The sequence below is a fragment of the Opisthorchis viverrini genome (assembly GCF_000715545.1).
Source record: "Opisthorchis viverrini unplaced genomic scaffold opera_v5_511, whole genome shotgun sequence".
In the NCBI taxonomy this organism is placed as follows: domain Eukaryota; kingdom Metazoa; phylum Platyhelminthes; class Trematoda; order Opisthorchiida; family Opisthorchiidae; genus Opisthorchis; species Opisthorchis viverrini.
In genome coordinates this window covers 134,630-149,257 of record NW_008752170.1, presented here as the reverse complement: position 1 = coordinate 149,257, position 14,628 = coordinate 134,630, and the positions used below count along the sequence as shown (strand labels likewise).

The 14,628-nt window shown below is 46.0% G+C and overlaps 1 protein-coding gene across 1 annotated transcript in view; it reads left to right on the top strand.

Moving 5' to 3' along the window:
- Positions 1-1,802: 1,802 nt before the first annotated feature.
- T265_11493 (hypothetical protein) overlaps positions 1,803-14,628 on the top strand; it is a gene marked incomplete at both ends in the record, with an annotated part of 36,338 nt that continues 23,512 nt past the window's right edge. The window contains 8 exons of the mRNA XM_009178162.1: positions 1,803-1,996; positions 2,034-2,289; positions 2,328-2,389; positions 2,425-2,549; positions 2,874-3,009; positions 3,042-3,121; positions 10,225-10,526; positions 10,741-11,058. Coding sequence (XP_009176426.1) covers positions 1,827-1,996; positions 2,034-2,289; positions 2,328-2,389; positions 2,425-2,549; positions 2,874-3,009; positions 3,042-3,121; positions 10,225-10,526; positions 10,741-11,058 — 1,449 coding nt within the window. The remainder of the gene's footprint in view (positions 1,997-2,033; positions 2,290-2,327; positions 2,390-2,424; positions 2,550-2,873; positions 3,010-3,041; positions 3,122-10,224; positions 10,527-10,740; positions 11,059-14,628) is intronic.

Genomic DNA, 14,628 nt, shown 5'->3' with positions numbered 1-14,628 from the left:
GAGATACCCACCACATCATATACCATTGAGTGGGGGGGCTATCGTTGTCCGCAAAATACAGCAATGAGAACTTACCTGATTCACATGACGAAAAGATGGTCAGGCCTCCACAATTCCTAATCACCTGGCTAGGTGTGAGCTACGTCAATAGTAGCGAATGCTAATTGAGCCTAGATGACGCACTCGACTAATATGGGGATGTGGATCCACGATGGCTGACCAACTGACTAGGTATAACCTACACCGATCAAATTGCCAACACGCTTCCATCAGCTTGCGCTGGAAGAAGAAACTGATACAGCTTAGACGATATGAAAAGTTAAATTTCATCAATCCTCTGAGTGTTCCTCGCGGGAAGTCTACAGCCATCCTAGGGCACCGTGTTCATCGAGATATTGACATCCTGAAATAAGCGGAAGATATGAGCTGGTATGTTGGAGTATCCCGTTGGGTGGGGTATCCCGGGACAGGTAGCTGCTAGCTAAGAGCAGTGCTCTATAAGCCAGACACTGCAGCTGTGAAAATCACTTAGAACCGCACTTATACGAGGTCATCTCTAATGGCCTATTCGTACTGCGTTATTTCTTGTAGCTGCTGCCGACTTGGTATTCGGCCCCAAGAAATACGACACCTGAAACGCGTGAATAAACGTTAGGTAAGCATGCCTATGCCGGGCCAGGCAAAAACATTCATAATAATGACACTTATTATTATTACAGTGTTTACTTCAAACCCGTGGGCAGGCATAAATCCAAAGTTCGGAAAGAACGACCGGCAGGTTTTGTGGGTACAGGGAATTTCGCGGAAAAGTGACAATTGCATAACCAGTAGGTATTATCGCCGCTGACTGGGAGCACAACCAAATTATCTTCACCAAAGCTATAGGGTTTTAGAAGTTGTGAATTTACTGGGGAGATGGTCTTATCCATTTGTACCTTCCGGCGGCATGTTGCTCGTAGCATTTAGTTTAAGTACGTGAAATAGTGTCGCGGACCATCACTGATTCGCATTTTGTTACCGTCTACGCGAGATAAAACTCCGCGCCCTCGACGCACAATGCATTTTTCTGCAAAACCCCTGTGGGCGAAATAAAAACTTTAACGTCAAAATGTTGCACTTCTTTGCATGTGTGCTCAGTCCCAAAAATCACCCTCATCTGCCGTCACTTTTTTGCGATTTGTTTTGATCGATCTCTTTTGAAAATTATTGGCGCACATTCGGCTTTGAACTTCGTCTGCTATGGCTTCGGAAGTGGCTTTCGTTGAGAAATTTGTGGGTGTATCGTTTTCATCCTTCACGGCATTTGAGAAGACCTTAAATCAATACATGAAGGATAACTTTGTGATATTTGTGCGTTCATCCAGTAATCGAAGCACCAACACTATTTTGCGTTACGAATGGGTGTACTACAAATGCAGCAGGCGCCCTCCAAGAAAAACGGAAAGCCGTGGAATCCGAAGAAGCTAGTAAGCCGAGCGTAATTTCTAAAAAAAAAAGTACGCGAAGCACCAGCTGCCCAGTGCGGTTTTGTCTACGGAGGCAAAGGAACCAACTGGCAGTGACGTCTTATTTTCTGGAACACAACCACAAACTGTCAAAGTTTCTTTACGATCGGCTTCCAGTCAATCGACGCTTAACCGAAGACGAGTTGGGCACATGCCAGGCCCTGCTGAGATATGGAACGCCGTCATCTGAGGTGCGGCAGTTTGTGGCGGATGAATTCGGAAAGATTCTTACAACTAAGGATATACACAACTACCGCCGGAAGTGTCGACCGGCTATGTTGAGTAGGTGCCTAATGGTTGGGTTTTAATGTAGCAGATGATATGCCTTCGGTCCTGGCAAAACTTCGGGAGACCGGACGCGTTCTTGTGTGTCAGGGAGAGGAAGGTCACTATAGCCACATATGTTTCTCCCGATGGCAGCAGATAGCGTTATTCCGACGCTTTCCCGACGTAGTGAATGTGGACGGGACACATGCAACAAACCGCCTTGGGTAAGTTTTTTTAAAGCATCTAATATTCGGTATTTAGATATAAACTATACACATTCTTGATAACGGACGGCATGGGAACCGGGCGTCCGGTTATGTATGCGTTCGTAGAGAGCGAGCAGTTTGCTCCCATGCGTAAACTGTTCGGCTTGTTCAAAGAAATGATGGGCGAAGCGTATCCGGTCAGGACCTTCGTAATGGACAAGTTGGCGGCGCAAATGCGTGCGGCAAGAGTAGTGTTCGGCTGTGACATTATGCTTTGCTACTTTCACGTCCGCAAAGCCATCAGGAAGCACGTATGTATCATTTAATATCCATGTATTTATGGTCACAGACACATTCTGCGAACAGCCGGCACATATTTCACCGCATGGCTCGCCTGGACAATGCTGTACAGTAGGTTTTATGTTCATCATATTACAAGCACACAGATTCCGACAAGATCTACAGCTTCTGCGCCGAACCGATCCCCGATTTCTCTCCTATCTTACGGCTCGCTGGTTGTACATCACCCGAAAATGGGCCATACACGCACAGTCCGGAATGGTTCATTTCGGTAATTTGACCAACAACTGACTGGAGAATGCAAACGGGCGACTTAAAGATCGGGTGCACCACTCCGACACGTTGGAGCATGCCATTCAAAAGGTGTCCCGGCACGCCGAGTGGCTCATGTGGGAGTTTGAGATGCATACGTCGTACCACTGCGACAGGCGGCAAATCCTGGAGTGTGACGCCTACGTTCTAAACGTAGTCTGTCGAATGACGACATATGCATGCTCTCTCGTTTTGAGGCACTTGGGTCCGCGACCACCGCGGCTGCTGTATGAAAGTGTCGGAACAAACAAGGTGAGGTCGCGCTACGTAAACTAACTTATAGTTTGTGGTGCAAACACCCAGATGCTCCCAGACTGTCGACACCTGTGCTGGAGAATGCACATGTCCTTTCTACCAGGCGATGTGGCTCCCCTGCGTACGCCTGTTCTCTGTATTTCGAGATCAGTCCGTTCCGAGCAGTAAGAACTATTCATCTTTAACTTTTTCTTAGCTTGCTTTCCAATCCACCAACGATGACCGTCGGATTACAACCCACCGGAAAAACGTCGGTTAAGATCGTTCAGCTGTCTGGTATTATCGACGTAGGCTCTATGTGGCTAGTTAGTTAGGCATCATGTACCCCTAGCCACATGTTAGTGGTGTGCGTCGGTTAAGATCGATAAACCTCGGGGTCTTTCTAGCATAGTTCGCAACCTATAATGAAAAACTCTGGTTTTTGCCAGCAAACGTGCATGATTTTTAGCAAATAATTAGCGTGCACTACGGAATTTTTACTGGCAACAAAGAATCATCGACAAAAATTTGTTTCCACGAATGCGCCTACGCATATGTTGCATCTCCAAAGGCCATTTGGATTCTAGAATGGTGAGGAAATTTGTTCCCGTGTCAAAATACCTAAAAGTTACGTCCATTGTATGTGAGTCAACCTTTTTCACTATTCGCGATTTTTTGTCATTAGTGTAATATGCACGCTATGGAAGCACCAGGGGACAGTGATTCTCCGAAGACAGGTGTTCACGACAATTTCTGTGGATGGAAAACAGAAACAAAGCTCATGATCCAAAGCCTATTAGGCAAGGTTGTACATCACCAATACTTACATATGAATCAATCAAAATGACAGACACCGTATACTACATTAGGTGTCGGGAAGTAAGCGGTATTCGACGTTCGAGAGGACGGCACACGTCAGTTCTGAAATGTGCAGAGATACGGACTGGTATTAATGAATCCACACAGTATACACAGCACACATGCGCACAGGTCGGGTGGTACAGTGAAGAAGACCGGAGTGTAGCAACAACTCACGTGTATTAACCCGAACCGAAACCGGAATGAGGGGGTGTACAAGCGGGATACTCTTCCCTGTCCAGGGCCCGTGGTGCCTCGTCCGTGGTACCTGTAATAGGGGAAGAGAGGGAGGGAGAGGCACACATAATGTCATATCATAGGCATACAATCAGGTACAGTCGGGCTTCAAATGCGTTACAGGTAACTTACTCACATTCTGTGGTGTTTATTGACCTTGAGATTTCGCTGACTTAAACAAATCGCCATAGTAAAGGAGTTTCAATAATACAGGGACATATACATCATACATAGACATTCTACACTATTAATTGGCAAGTGTGGCAAGTCTGAAAATGCCGTAGATTTAGAGAAAGCAATCTCATTTTGGGAATAGCCAACGGGGAACCGGCCGGTGCTAGTGGTGTGGTGCGTTAAGCTGGTGAGCGTGTGCAGAGGTTGCTGCATCTGGGGCTGCGTCTACCGTGTGTGAATGAACAACGTGCTAGCTCTGAGGCCTGTATGCACATATGTAAAGCCAGGATCGCTGTGGTAGGTCTACTCTGTGTGTGGTGACCATCCTGGCGTGGTCGCCAATTATGTAATATGCACGCTACGGAAGCACCAGGGGACAGTGATTCTCTGAAGGCAGGTGTTCACGACAATTTCTGTGGATGAAAAACAGAAACAAAGCTCATGATCCAAAGCGCAGTAAGCAAGGTTGTACATCAATACTTACATATAAATCAATCAAAATGACAGACCGTATACTACAATTGACCTTGAGCATTCGCTCACTTAAAAAACCGCCATTGTAACTGAGCTTCAACAATGCAGGTTCATATACATTATACATAGACATTCTACACTATGAAGTAGCAAGCCTGAAAATGCCGGAGATTTCGAGAAATCAATCACATTTTGCGAATAGCCAGCGGCAGATAAAACACGAAATCGCACTTCAGTACATTTTGGTGCTCTTCAGTGTTCATTAAGAATATCTAAAGCTAATTTCACCCTGGAAGGTTGTTCATTGACGTTTGTCTGCCCTAAACTCGGATTTAAGAAATGAGACGATTTTGTTCCGTGAACTGGGTCGCAACACAATTTCCCATGGATCTTAACTTCCATTAGGTGCAACATTTTGAGACAACAGCATGAATCGTGCAATGCGAGGGCGAGCTCTGTGGATGATCCGCTTTCCAAGGTATGATAACTAGCCGGTAGATAATACAGCGTCACGAGATAGCTGCAGGTAAATGACGCTTTATAAGTGATGACCGCCATAAAGACGCCTGGGAATAGGTTTATTAGGCAGTCAGCGGAGCAGCAAGGCAGCAATGAAAGTATTCGGGGTTTGAACGCAAAGCCCGAAGTATAAATGTTACAATTCCAGCAGCAACATCCAGACCGCCTTCATGAAGCCAGGGGGAAGAGGAGTTGTGATATTCCGCGACCAGTTTTGCTTTTCTTGAGGCTCATTAGTTGGGATCAGTTACTAGAATTCCCCCAACCTTACGTATAATTGAACCCAGACGGATAGATTTTAGCCACATGTACTTGCATATCAGTTTGATTTCTACGTGTTAAAACCGAATATCATCCGTATGGATAAGGCAACGCAGTACCTCGAATACAGTGGGCTGTGGGAGCGCTTTTAAAAACAGTGATTATTGCCTCTTCAAGAAAATGCCTTTCTTGAGATATAAACTCAGCGGATGGATAGATATCTGATTGGCCTTTCAAACCGAGATAATGAAGGCGTGCAGCTTTACAAGACACCGTGATTGAGAGATTAAGCTCAGTTGGCAACGAAAGCGGAAATTACATTCAATGGGTACTTTTGGAGAAATCCGTGGCGTTTTGGTTCAAATAGGACATAACGTTGGCAGAAACTTGGAGAGTGTGCCTCCCTGATGAGCGTTAGGAAGGTCGTGTGCCGCGGAAAAGATTTCAGCAACAGTGTGGACAATATCTCGGATATCCTAACAACTGAAATTTGAGACAGCTTTTGTGTTATACATTTAGTTGAAGAATGCCATAAACGAGAGTTTTATCTGGTTTGCTAGGAATCTCAATTGGAAACCAGACTGCTGTGCACATGAATATTTCGGTAAAGGTTGAAATGTTACATATGTGCCAAACTGGACCTCAGATTATTTTCCGGAAACTTGAATAACTTAGCCGAGCTGGAGCCACATTCTTCGTAGTCCACCACAAACGGCACTATGTGAATTAATGCAAAAGTAGCTATGGAGAGCTAGGCCACGTAGTTCACATCACCAGCACCGGACAGAAGAGGGCACCAACATGAAGAGTTGCAGACAAAACCTCCAAGACACTTGCAATTCACAATAAGGAAATCAGATGAACCTGGTCTTTGCCGAAGCTTCAAAACATCGTCCTTTCGACTCCCCTTCAAATGGTTTCAAATTAGTGTCAACCACAACAATCCACTTTCAGGTTTCGTAGCTATCTGGTGGGCGGAAAATACGTGGTGGGCGTAAACTCGGCATAATGCTCCGCAGACCAGAACTGCAATGTGGCACCGCATGTGCCTTAAACTCTGGTTTCAATCCATTCTGTCCCGAATGTCATAATTTCACCCTTCTCAACTTATTTCGGTGGCAGTAGATTCTGCCTCATGATTCGTTTACGTAGAAACAAAGGAGCAACATCCTGACCAAAATCAGCCTCGTGAGTGAAGTTCAACACACGAACCACGACTCAACACCCAAATATACATGACCAGCCATATAGAAATCGGGCAACTACGCGTTTACCATCTTTGGGACGGCCAAATGACATATCCAATCAGGGTCGAAACTGTCATGGTCACTCTTGCCGTTGGCAACGGGAATTTTATCCAATCAGTTTTGTTTATCACTCTACGGAACTCTGGCCAGTAATCTGCCTGCCTTAGGCACACCCTCATCACCAACCTCAATTTCTTCAGCTCCACAAGATCCCCAAGCCAACACCCGTAGAAAAGATCCAGAAAATCGCAATATCCAACTACGTTTTCCTAAACTTTCGACATATCCAACGGAAATAGGGCAGACGGATTCAGTTCGGAAAGTTGTAATGCCTGTAAATAATAATAACAGCCCATCATACTTCTGTGAGTTTACAACTTCTGCAGGTTCCACAGAGGAGCTTCGACTTGTAAGCATCCACAACAATCTTGAAGTTACACGCAGGAAAGTACGCATCTAGCGGAATCTGTTTCTCCGAGCCTCCGCGCTTCGTGCTGGGCGCTGAAATTTGGCTGTCCCCATAGGTCGAAGAGAACGGGTCTGCAGCATGATGCTGCAGAATATTCCCGTATAACACGTACTGTTATGTTCTCGTATTGCAGGTATATACGCTCCCCTCAGCCTTTCCTGTACAAAGCGTCGTGTCCTCCGTAGAATATCACCATAATTTAACAGCACAGAACCTTCACCACTGGGCTAAAATAACTGTGCCGCGTTTGCACGGGAGATTCACCATTGGGGTCACTACACTCATGCTTGGTGCCGTGGTGGTGAATACGCTATAATCAGTCACCAACTGGGTTCAGTGGGCAGATCACAGCACTCGGGTACTGAGTTGAGGTAGAACATGCCGAAAAAATCCTGTTGGATTTCACCAGCGCATCTCCCATCACACTCCCACATATCACCCCAAAAATGCCTACATTCACCGCAGAAGCCTAAAAGTGCTTCAAATTGGTGACAAGATGAATTTGTCACTTAGCCTACCCTGTCTACCGTCGTTGAGCCGCGGCCATGTAACGAGGTAACACGACCCTCCAAGGTTGGTGCTCTGATATCTAATTTCACCGGATACGTTACGCCCTCGGTCGCAAAGGCTTCTGTGTAGTCTGATATTCTTGCTGTACAGGTCAAAAGCACTTTCACACTGCAGCACTCCTTGCGCTATATATATTTTATCTTCACTCATGTTCCACGGTGTCTCTCTTACTAAGAACGAGGCTTCATATGAACAGACTCCCAAAAGCAAGATGAACGGTGTTCCAACAGAGCCCTTGGGAGCTGCTGGAGCCTGGCCATTCCACGCGCGAAACGAGAAGAGTCATCGCCCGACAAGCGCATGAATGTGATTGAGAAAAACTCTTAATCGTGCGCCCGCCGGATATCAAAAGGCCCGGTCTAAAAAAGACATGAGTATCGGATCTTTCTGGGGCGACTGTTGTCTAATTGAAAGAGGTTAAGGATCTCCAGGCGTGTTTTATATAAACTGGATTTGAGATGTTGGACAAAAACCCCGCAGATTTAATAAATATGCTCACCTCTCTATTTGCATAACACTGTGCTCCTCACTCAGAAGAGAGCGTCGCAGCTCTTATCCAAAAACTGCTTTAGTCTTTTCAACAAACTTCGCGATATTCAACAGCTGACTTGCTCTGAACAGTTGTCAACAGTTGTACTGATAGAAACTTGGCTCACACGAGACGTCTCTGATGCGGAGCTCTCGATCTGTACCTACTCCATTATCTGATAGGGCCCGAGAGGTGGGAGGGCAGATGGAGTTTTTTAGTACTCACAGCCGGCCCCCGCCATCCCGACCATTCTCCCCAGGAACACTCCTGTTATTTCTGTGCTGCGACAAATATTCCAGTTTCGCTGTACGGGGCCTTTTCTCTTCCCGGTTTGGCGTACCCTAACCCTCAAGTCCAAGGTAAGATGACCCGTTCTTCCTACAGAAAACTAGGCAACGCTTCTGGAGCAAGTGCTTTACAGTCTCTTGCTAGAGGCTGCTTTGAGCTCCCTTAAAGCTTCCTGGGTGTTATTCCATCCTGCGCTACCGTTGATAAAACTCGTTCAAAAGACCGCTTGGGTTCAACATGTCCCTGCGACCACCATGTCACAAGCATACCAACTGGAATCATCGGTGGACTTGGTTTCCATCAACGGAAAACAGTTTGCTCATCAATTGTTAATAAGGACTCATTGGTTGACCAGCATCCGTTATAAGAACACAGAGGAGTATTGCCAAGTAAACAAACGAGGCTAACGTGATGTTCGTCCGAAAAGAACCAGCACTCAGTCGGACAGGCAAAATAGCAACCAAGTGGAAACCGGCGCCTCTGGAAGCAAAACCGTAAACTCAGGAGACAATGAAGATGAGCCAATATTTTGTTAAAATACGGAACCACTATGAACCAGAAATCAGCAAAAAGGATATTCGAAAACAGACCAAATTCTAAACCTCATCCGAACAATACAAAATCTGCTATTCATAGAAATGAGACTTCGACTCTCTATGGGGGGGGAACCCGCAAACGAATCGATTAAAGAATATGAGGCTTACAGAGAACACTGTGCAGATTTGTGTACCTCCCCGGCAACCTCCTCAAATAGAAGCCTTTGGAGACGAAACTGTGAACTATTTCCAACCAGCGTGGTCTCCGCTGCGAGGAAGGACATTGGCGAACTCTTTCTTAAGACAAACCCTTTCAGCGGGTTGAGGCCAGAGAGGTTTTATCCAAAAGTCCTTATCAAAACGTCGTCAAAGTTGGCAAAGCATTTCTTCCTGGTGTTTCGTAAGTCCGCCGGCTTCCCTCTGCTTTGAAGGAGGCGATTGTCAATCCATAAAACTAGTAACATCCTGACGTCCGGCAGCTACAGGCCTATTAGCCCCACTCGCACACCGTGCAAGGCGACGGAACGTATAGCGAGGCACGACAATGGAACTCACCTCAGTACCGGAAACTTGATGTATTCAACGCAACAAAAATCCCCGAACCGTTCCTCCCTGACACAGCTTCACGTATTTATGGACAGTATAATCCAAGCTAAGAACGAAGGACTCGCATGTGGTGCCGTATATTTCGACTTCTCTAAGGCATTAGAGAAGTCCCAAAGGCTTGTTTCTCAACAAGCCCTGATCTTATGGGAATTTAGGGGAAGTTTTACAATTGATTATATATAATATTGGGAGGGGAAGTAGGCTTAACCTAATCTTCATCCGCATCTGTCTCAATGGAGCCATGAGGTAGATGCACACCCAAAGTTCCTCTGAAACCGTGGTTCGAAGGAGGAAAACTTTAACATAAACTTTTAACATTTGATGGTAGTTTTTCGGGCATATGAGATCTTCCCAAACGGCCGCAGTTTTTTGAAAGTTGTTTAAATCTACTCAACCCCCACGATATTCAAGGCCCGCGATATTCATATTTTAAATGGCTGCTGTGGCTGACCACGTGAATGCGGGGGGTGACTTTGGGGAGAATTTAGCTCGTCGAAGTTTTTTCTCATTCAGTGCATTTCAATTCGCGTTGAAAGTGTACCAGGCGAAACCTTTCGTTGTTTTCGTCCGCATAAACTCCAAACAGAGCAGCAATTCGCTACTTTGTATGAAAAAGCCTTCTACCGTTGCAGCAGGCATCTCTGCAGACGAAACAAAAGACGTGGAATTCGTCCCGCCTAGTAAGTTGTGTTTACGTTGTAGCACACGTCGTACTGATTGTCCGGCAAGGCTCCACGTTCGCCGCTACCATGACTGCTTGAGGGTTACTTCCTACTACCTGGAGCACAACCATCCACGCAGCAAGTTTATTTTTGACAAGCTACCCATCAACCGGCGATTGAGAAATCATGGATTAAAGGAGTGTTGTACCCTTTTGAAATACGGTGCTCCGTCATCGGAGAATCGGCAGTACGTCGCCGACCACTTTGGAAAGGTAATCACTATCAAAGATCTGCGTAACTATCGCGTCAAATGTCGAATCACATTGTTATGTAGGTCGTTGGTTGCCTTTTAGTCGGTTTCTTAGATGACATATCGTCCATCATGGCTAATTTTCGAGAGTGCGGTCGCGTGCTAATGGTGGAATCGGAGGGTGGCAGATGTAGTCACCTGTGCCTTTCTCGAGCGCAGCAGATAGCAATCTTTAGACGTTTCCCGGACGTCTTCACAAACAGCTTGATCGGTTGGTTGGCAAACTGAAGCTGCTGGAACCGCGTAAGGCTGCTTGGTGCATGAAGCGTCTGATTGTCCAAAGCCAGCTGATGTTGCGTCAAAATTCAGTTAGTGCACAGGACAGTCAGCCTCTAGTGTTGGATGGCAACCGCAACCAACCACGGTGGCGTTCGATGTCAAACGACGCTGCTCCCTGTGGTCTCTGTGGCCAGCCAACTGACCATATCACCGTTATTGTTGCGGCAATGAGCCCTGCACGCTGTGTGGAGAAAATCTTCAGGCGCATCCGCCAGGTGAGTGCACATGTATCAGTTAAACTAGTCCCATTAGTTGCCGGTCAGTCTATCTACCGGTCAGCTAAAAGAGCTTGTTTGATGTTGATTTTGATCGGTCTATTGAGGACAAGCCGAGTTTGCCCTGTAGGACAGTCGCAATAAAACTGTTTTGTCCAATTTCGGAGATGACGGAGACCGGTAATTTGAAGCCTAATTTCTTAGCATACGCTTTGTAGACCTCGCATCCGAATACCATGATGACGAGGAATTCATGTGATTGTAACTCGAAGGCCTCGAATGCCCAATCAATGAACCCACGACAATCCGCAACGACTATACATTTATCCCTCATCTCGGTATTGGGGATTATGAACCACTAGGTAAGCAATCAAATAAAATTCAATTATATCAAGATGCTTAAATGCTGTTCCCGAAGGTTAATTGCCTGCCCCTTGTCCCGTGAAGTGGATATTAAGAAAATGAAAAATGGAGCGACTACCAACTAAGCTTGTATCAGTGATGCCAATGAATAAAATGCAATTCGGCAATGGTGTTTTCGCAAACTCATGGCGGGCGCATCATCAACGCGTGGAGTTATGAGTATTGAGCGCCGTCGTTGGCCATTGTATTACGTTGCCGTGCATAGGTGAGGCCCCATAATCCGCGTCGCGAATAGCAGTTACGCTAAGTAGCCGAGGTGAGCGACAGCTCATTGTTTCGGGTATTGGAGGGATTGGTCGAGGGGTTACCATCGAGAGTAGGAATTGGGAGCGCGCTATCAAAATGGGTGGTGATTGCATTTTGACAGGCGATGACCACCGGTGATCGTTGGGTTAGTCCATTATGTGTTGCCGGGGCATTATCGTTAGCTACGAGCATGGGTGCGGGCCTGGCAGTTACTATAGGTAGTCACGTAGGTCACGTCGACTACAGTTGCGATGTTTACTGAAGGTAGCAAGCATAAACGGCATCGAGTAAGCATGAGTATAACGATAAATAGCCAAGTTAGGTGACTTCGAGTACAGTTGTGAGTATAACAGGCTGTCAGATTGTGCTATCACCCATAGTTGAGTCCTTGTTTTTACAGGTCGGCATATATATTGGATTGATGTTCACTGTAGGTAGCGAAGATAAGCGGCGTCGCGTATAGTATGAAAGACCGTCAGCTCTACACTAAGCGTTGCACATAGATTCAGGTGTTGCAACTACGATAAGCAGCCAATTTAGGCGATATTAACTGCAGTTACGAGTATGACGGGCACACGCTGGTCGTTAAGGTGTCACGCATAGTTGGAACCTGGTTTCTGTCGGCCCGCATAAATACTGGCTTGGTGATTACTGTAGGTAGCAGGCAGGCACGACAGTGAAGATCAGTGTTTAACACTGATTTCATGCTCTCCATGATGATGTAAGCAGCAGACATGATCGGGAGAGCGCACACCTATGGGTATGACGGGCCATCGTCGGCAGCTAAATCAACAAACTTCGCATAGCCGAGGCCTACTAAACAGCGTCGCATATAGGTACTGGCCTAGCAATTTCAATAAGTAGTCAATTTAGGCGATATCGCGTACAGTTTTGAGTATTAGGTCCATCGTTTGCCATCAGATTAGGTATGTATGCACAAGGACACTGACTCAACAGGTAGGATCAATAGCCAAGTTAGATGACTTCGAGTACAGCTGTGAGTATATCAGGCTGTCAGATGTGGCTATCACGCATAGCTGAGGCCTTAGGTTTACCGGTCGGCATATATATTGCACTGATGTTTACTGTAGCTAGCGAAGACAAGCGCATAGTTAACGGTATACAAGACCGTCATTGACTATAGGATTATGTTACTGTGCATAGGTGCAGTCTCATTATCAACGTTGCACATAAACGCGGGCCTAGCAGTTACAACAAGTATTCAAGATGAGTGAAAACTAGTATAGATACGAGTACAAGGGTCCGTCGTTGCTCATTGGATTGGGCTGCCGCGCATATGTGGGGAACCTCAATTAGCGTCGCACATAGACATGGATCCAGCAGCTAAAATCGGTAGTCGAGGTGAGTGACAACGGCTACCGTCATCAAGGTGTCTGCTTTATGGTTGGTGGTCACCACGTTCAGAACGTCATAGTTATAATAGGAAAGAGGCCCACAGCATTCTGGGAACACTGCATTATCTACAGGCTAGTTATGCACATCTGGGAAAGGGGATCACCCACAGATGTCCCTCGCGTTGCCACTGCAAGTTTGTGTTGTTACCTAACTTTATTGCACTTGATGGAACATGAGATCCATGGGGAAAATGTGTTGTGAGCAGGTTCACCAAACAAAAATATCCCATTTCTTAAATCTGAGATGTCTAAAGCAAACAAACGCCTGCGACTTATCATATGGGGTGGAATTTGCATTATGTACTCTTAAGATGTTATTTTCATTATTCAGGAACACCGAAGAACACCAAAATATGCCAAGGTGCGTTTTCGTGTTTTATGTTTTTATTACAACCGGCATAAAATCTAAATCGGCGATGGTCAGTGACCTTGACATTTCGCTCACTTAAACAAAATGCTACGTGCAACATGTCACGGAAAGGTGCAAATTGATTGGACTAACTTCCTAATAAACTAGCAGCTTCGAAAACCCTACAGTTTCGGCGAACTCAATTTGGGTGTGTCAATAGCCTGTGGCCTCAATGGGCGATACTCAAGGCTCCGTTCGAAACCACTCCCTTTTTGATCTGCAACAACATTCCTCAGGACATGCTCTGAATTCCGTGCCCATCCTTTGTAAATGACTAGAAATCATGGGTTTCCAACGCCGGCGCCTAAAAAAATGAGGTTGACGCTGCAAGGCGGTGGTAGCTGAACCGGCGCTTTTCCCCATGGGTCGAAAAGTGCGTCCCCGTGTCAATCGGAGGAGACTCAGCAAATGCCTTTGCAGCCCATGGTGAAAAGGTGCAAGAAGGCAATACGAATGCAGATACTAAAAAGGACTAGATGTTCTGGATCCCTCAAAAATGTCATTCTCACTGCACCATGGAAAGTCTGCATTCGCCTTTCTACGAAGGATTCGATGAACCTTCCCCGTATAACTTGTGTGAAGTTTTGGGTACACTATGGTGCCAACTTCAGAATGCTTTTTGAATAGACCAAAGAAATTTTCTACCAAAGACACAAAAAATACGTAATAATCATTGAGCGTGTGCAACGAGCCGCCACGAAAACGGTTTTTGGGCTTAACTTTTTTCATGGTTAAGCGAGCCTCGCGCTGCTTGGCCTGCCGTTCCGGGAGTATCATCGCTTTCGAAGAGACCAGTTACTTGACTTCACTTATTTCGAACAAGGCTCGACGGACGCGTTTCTCATCATTGACCCAACTAAGACACGGTATGGACAACGTTGAGAGATTTTCACGCTCAGAACGCACAGTTTCATTATGTAACAATTTTTCTCATACCGGGCATGTGACGTGTGGGGTAAGTTCTATCAGGCTCCCGTTCACACTGCATCTAGTATCCAGTTCAGAGCACTGTTAGATGAGGTTTTTTGTAGTCGTTGTAGCAAGAAGACTACTGCCCCTGGTATCACGCCTTTTTTC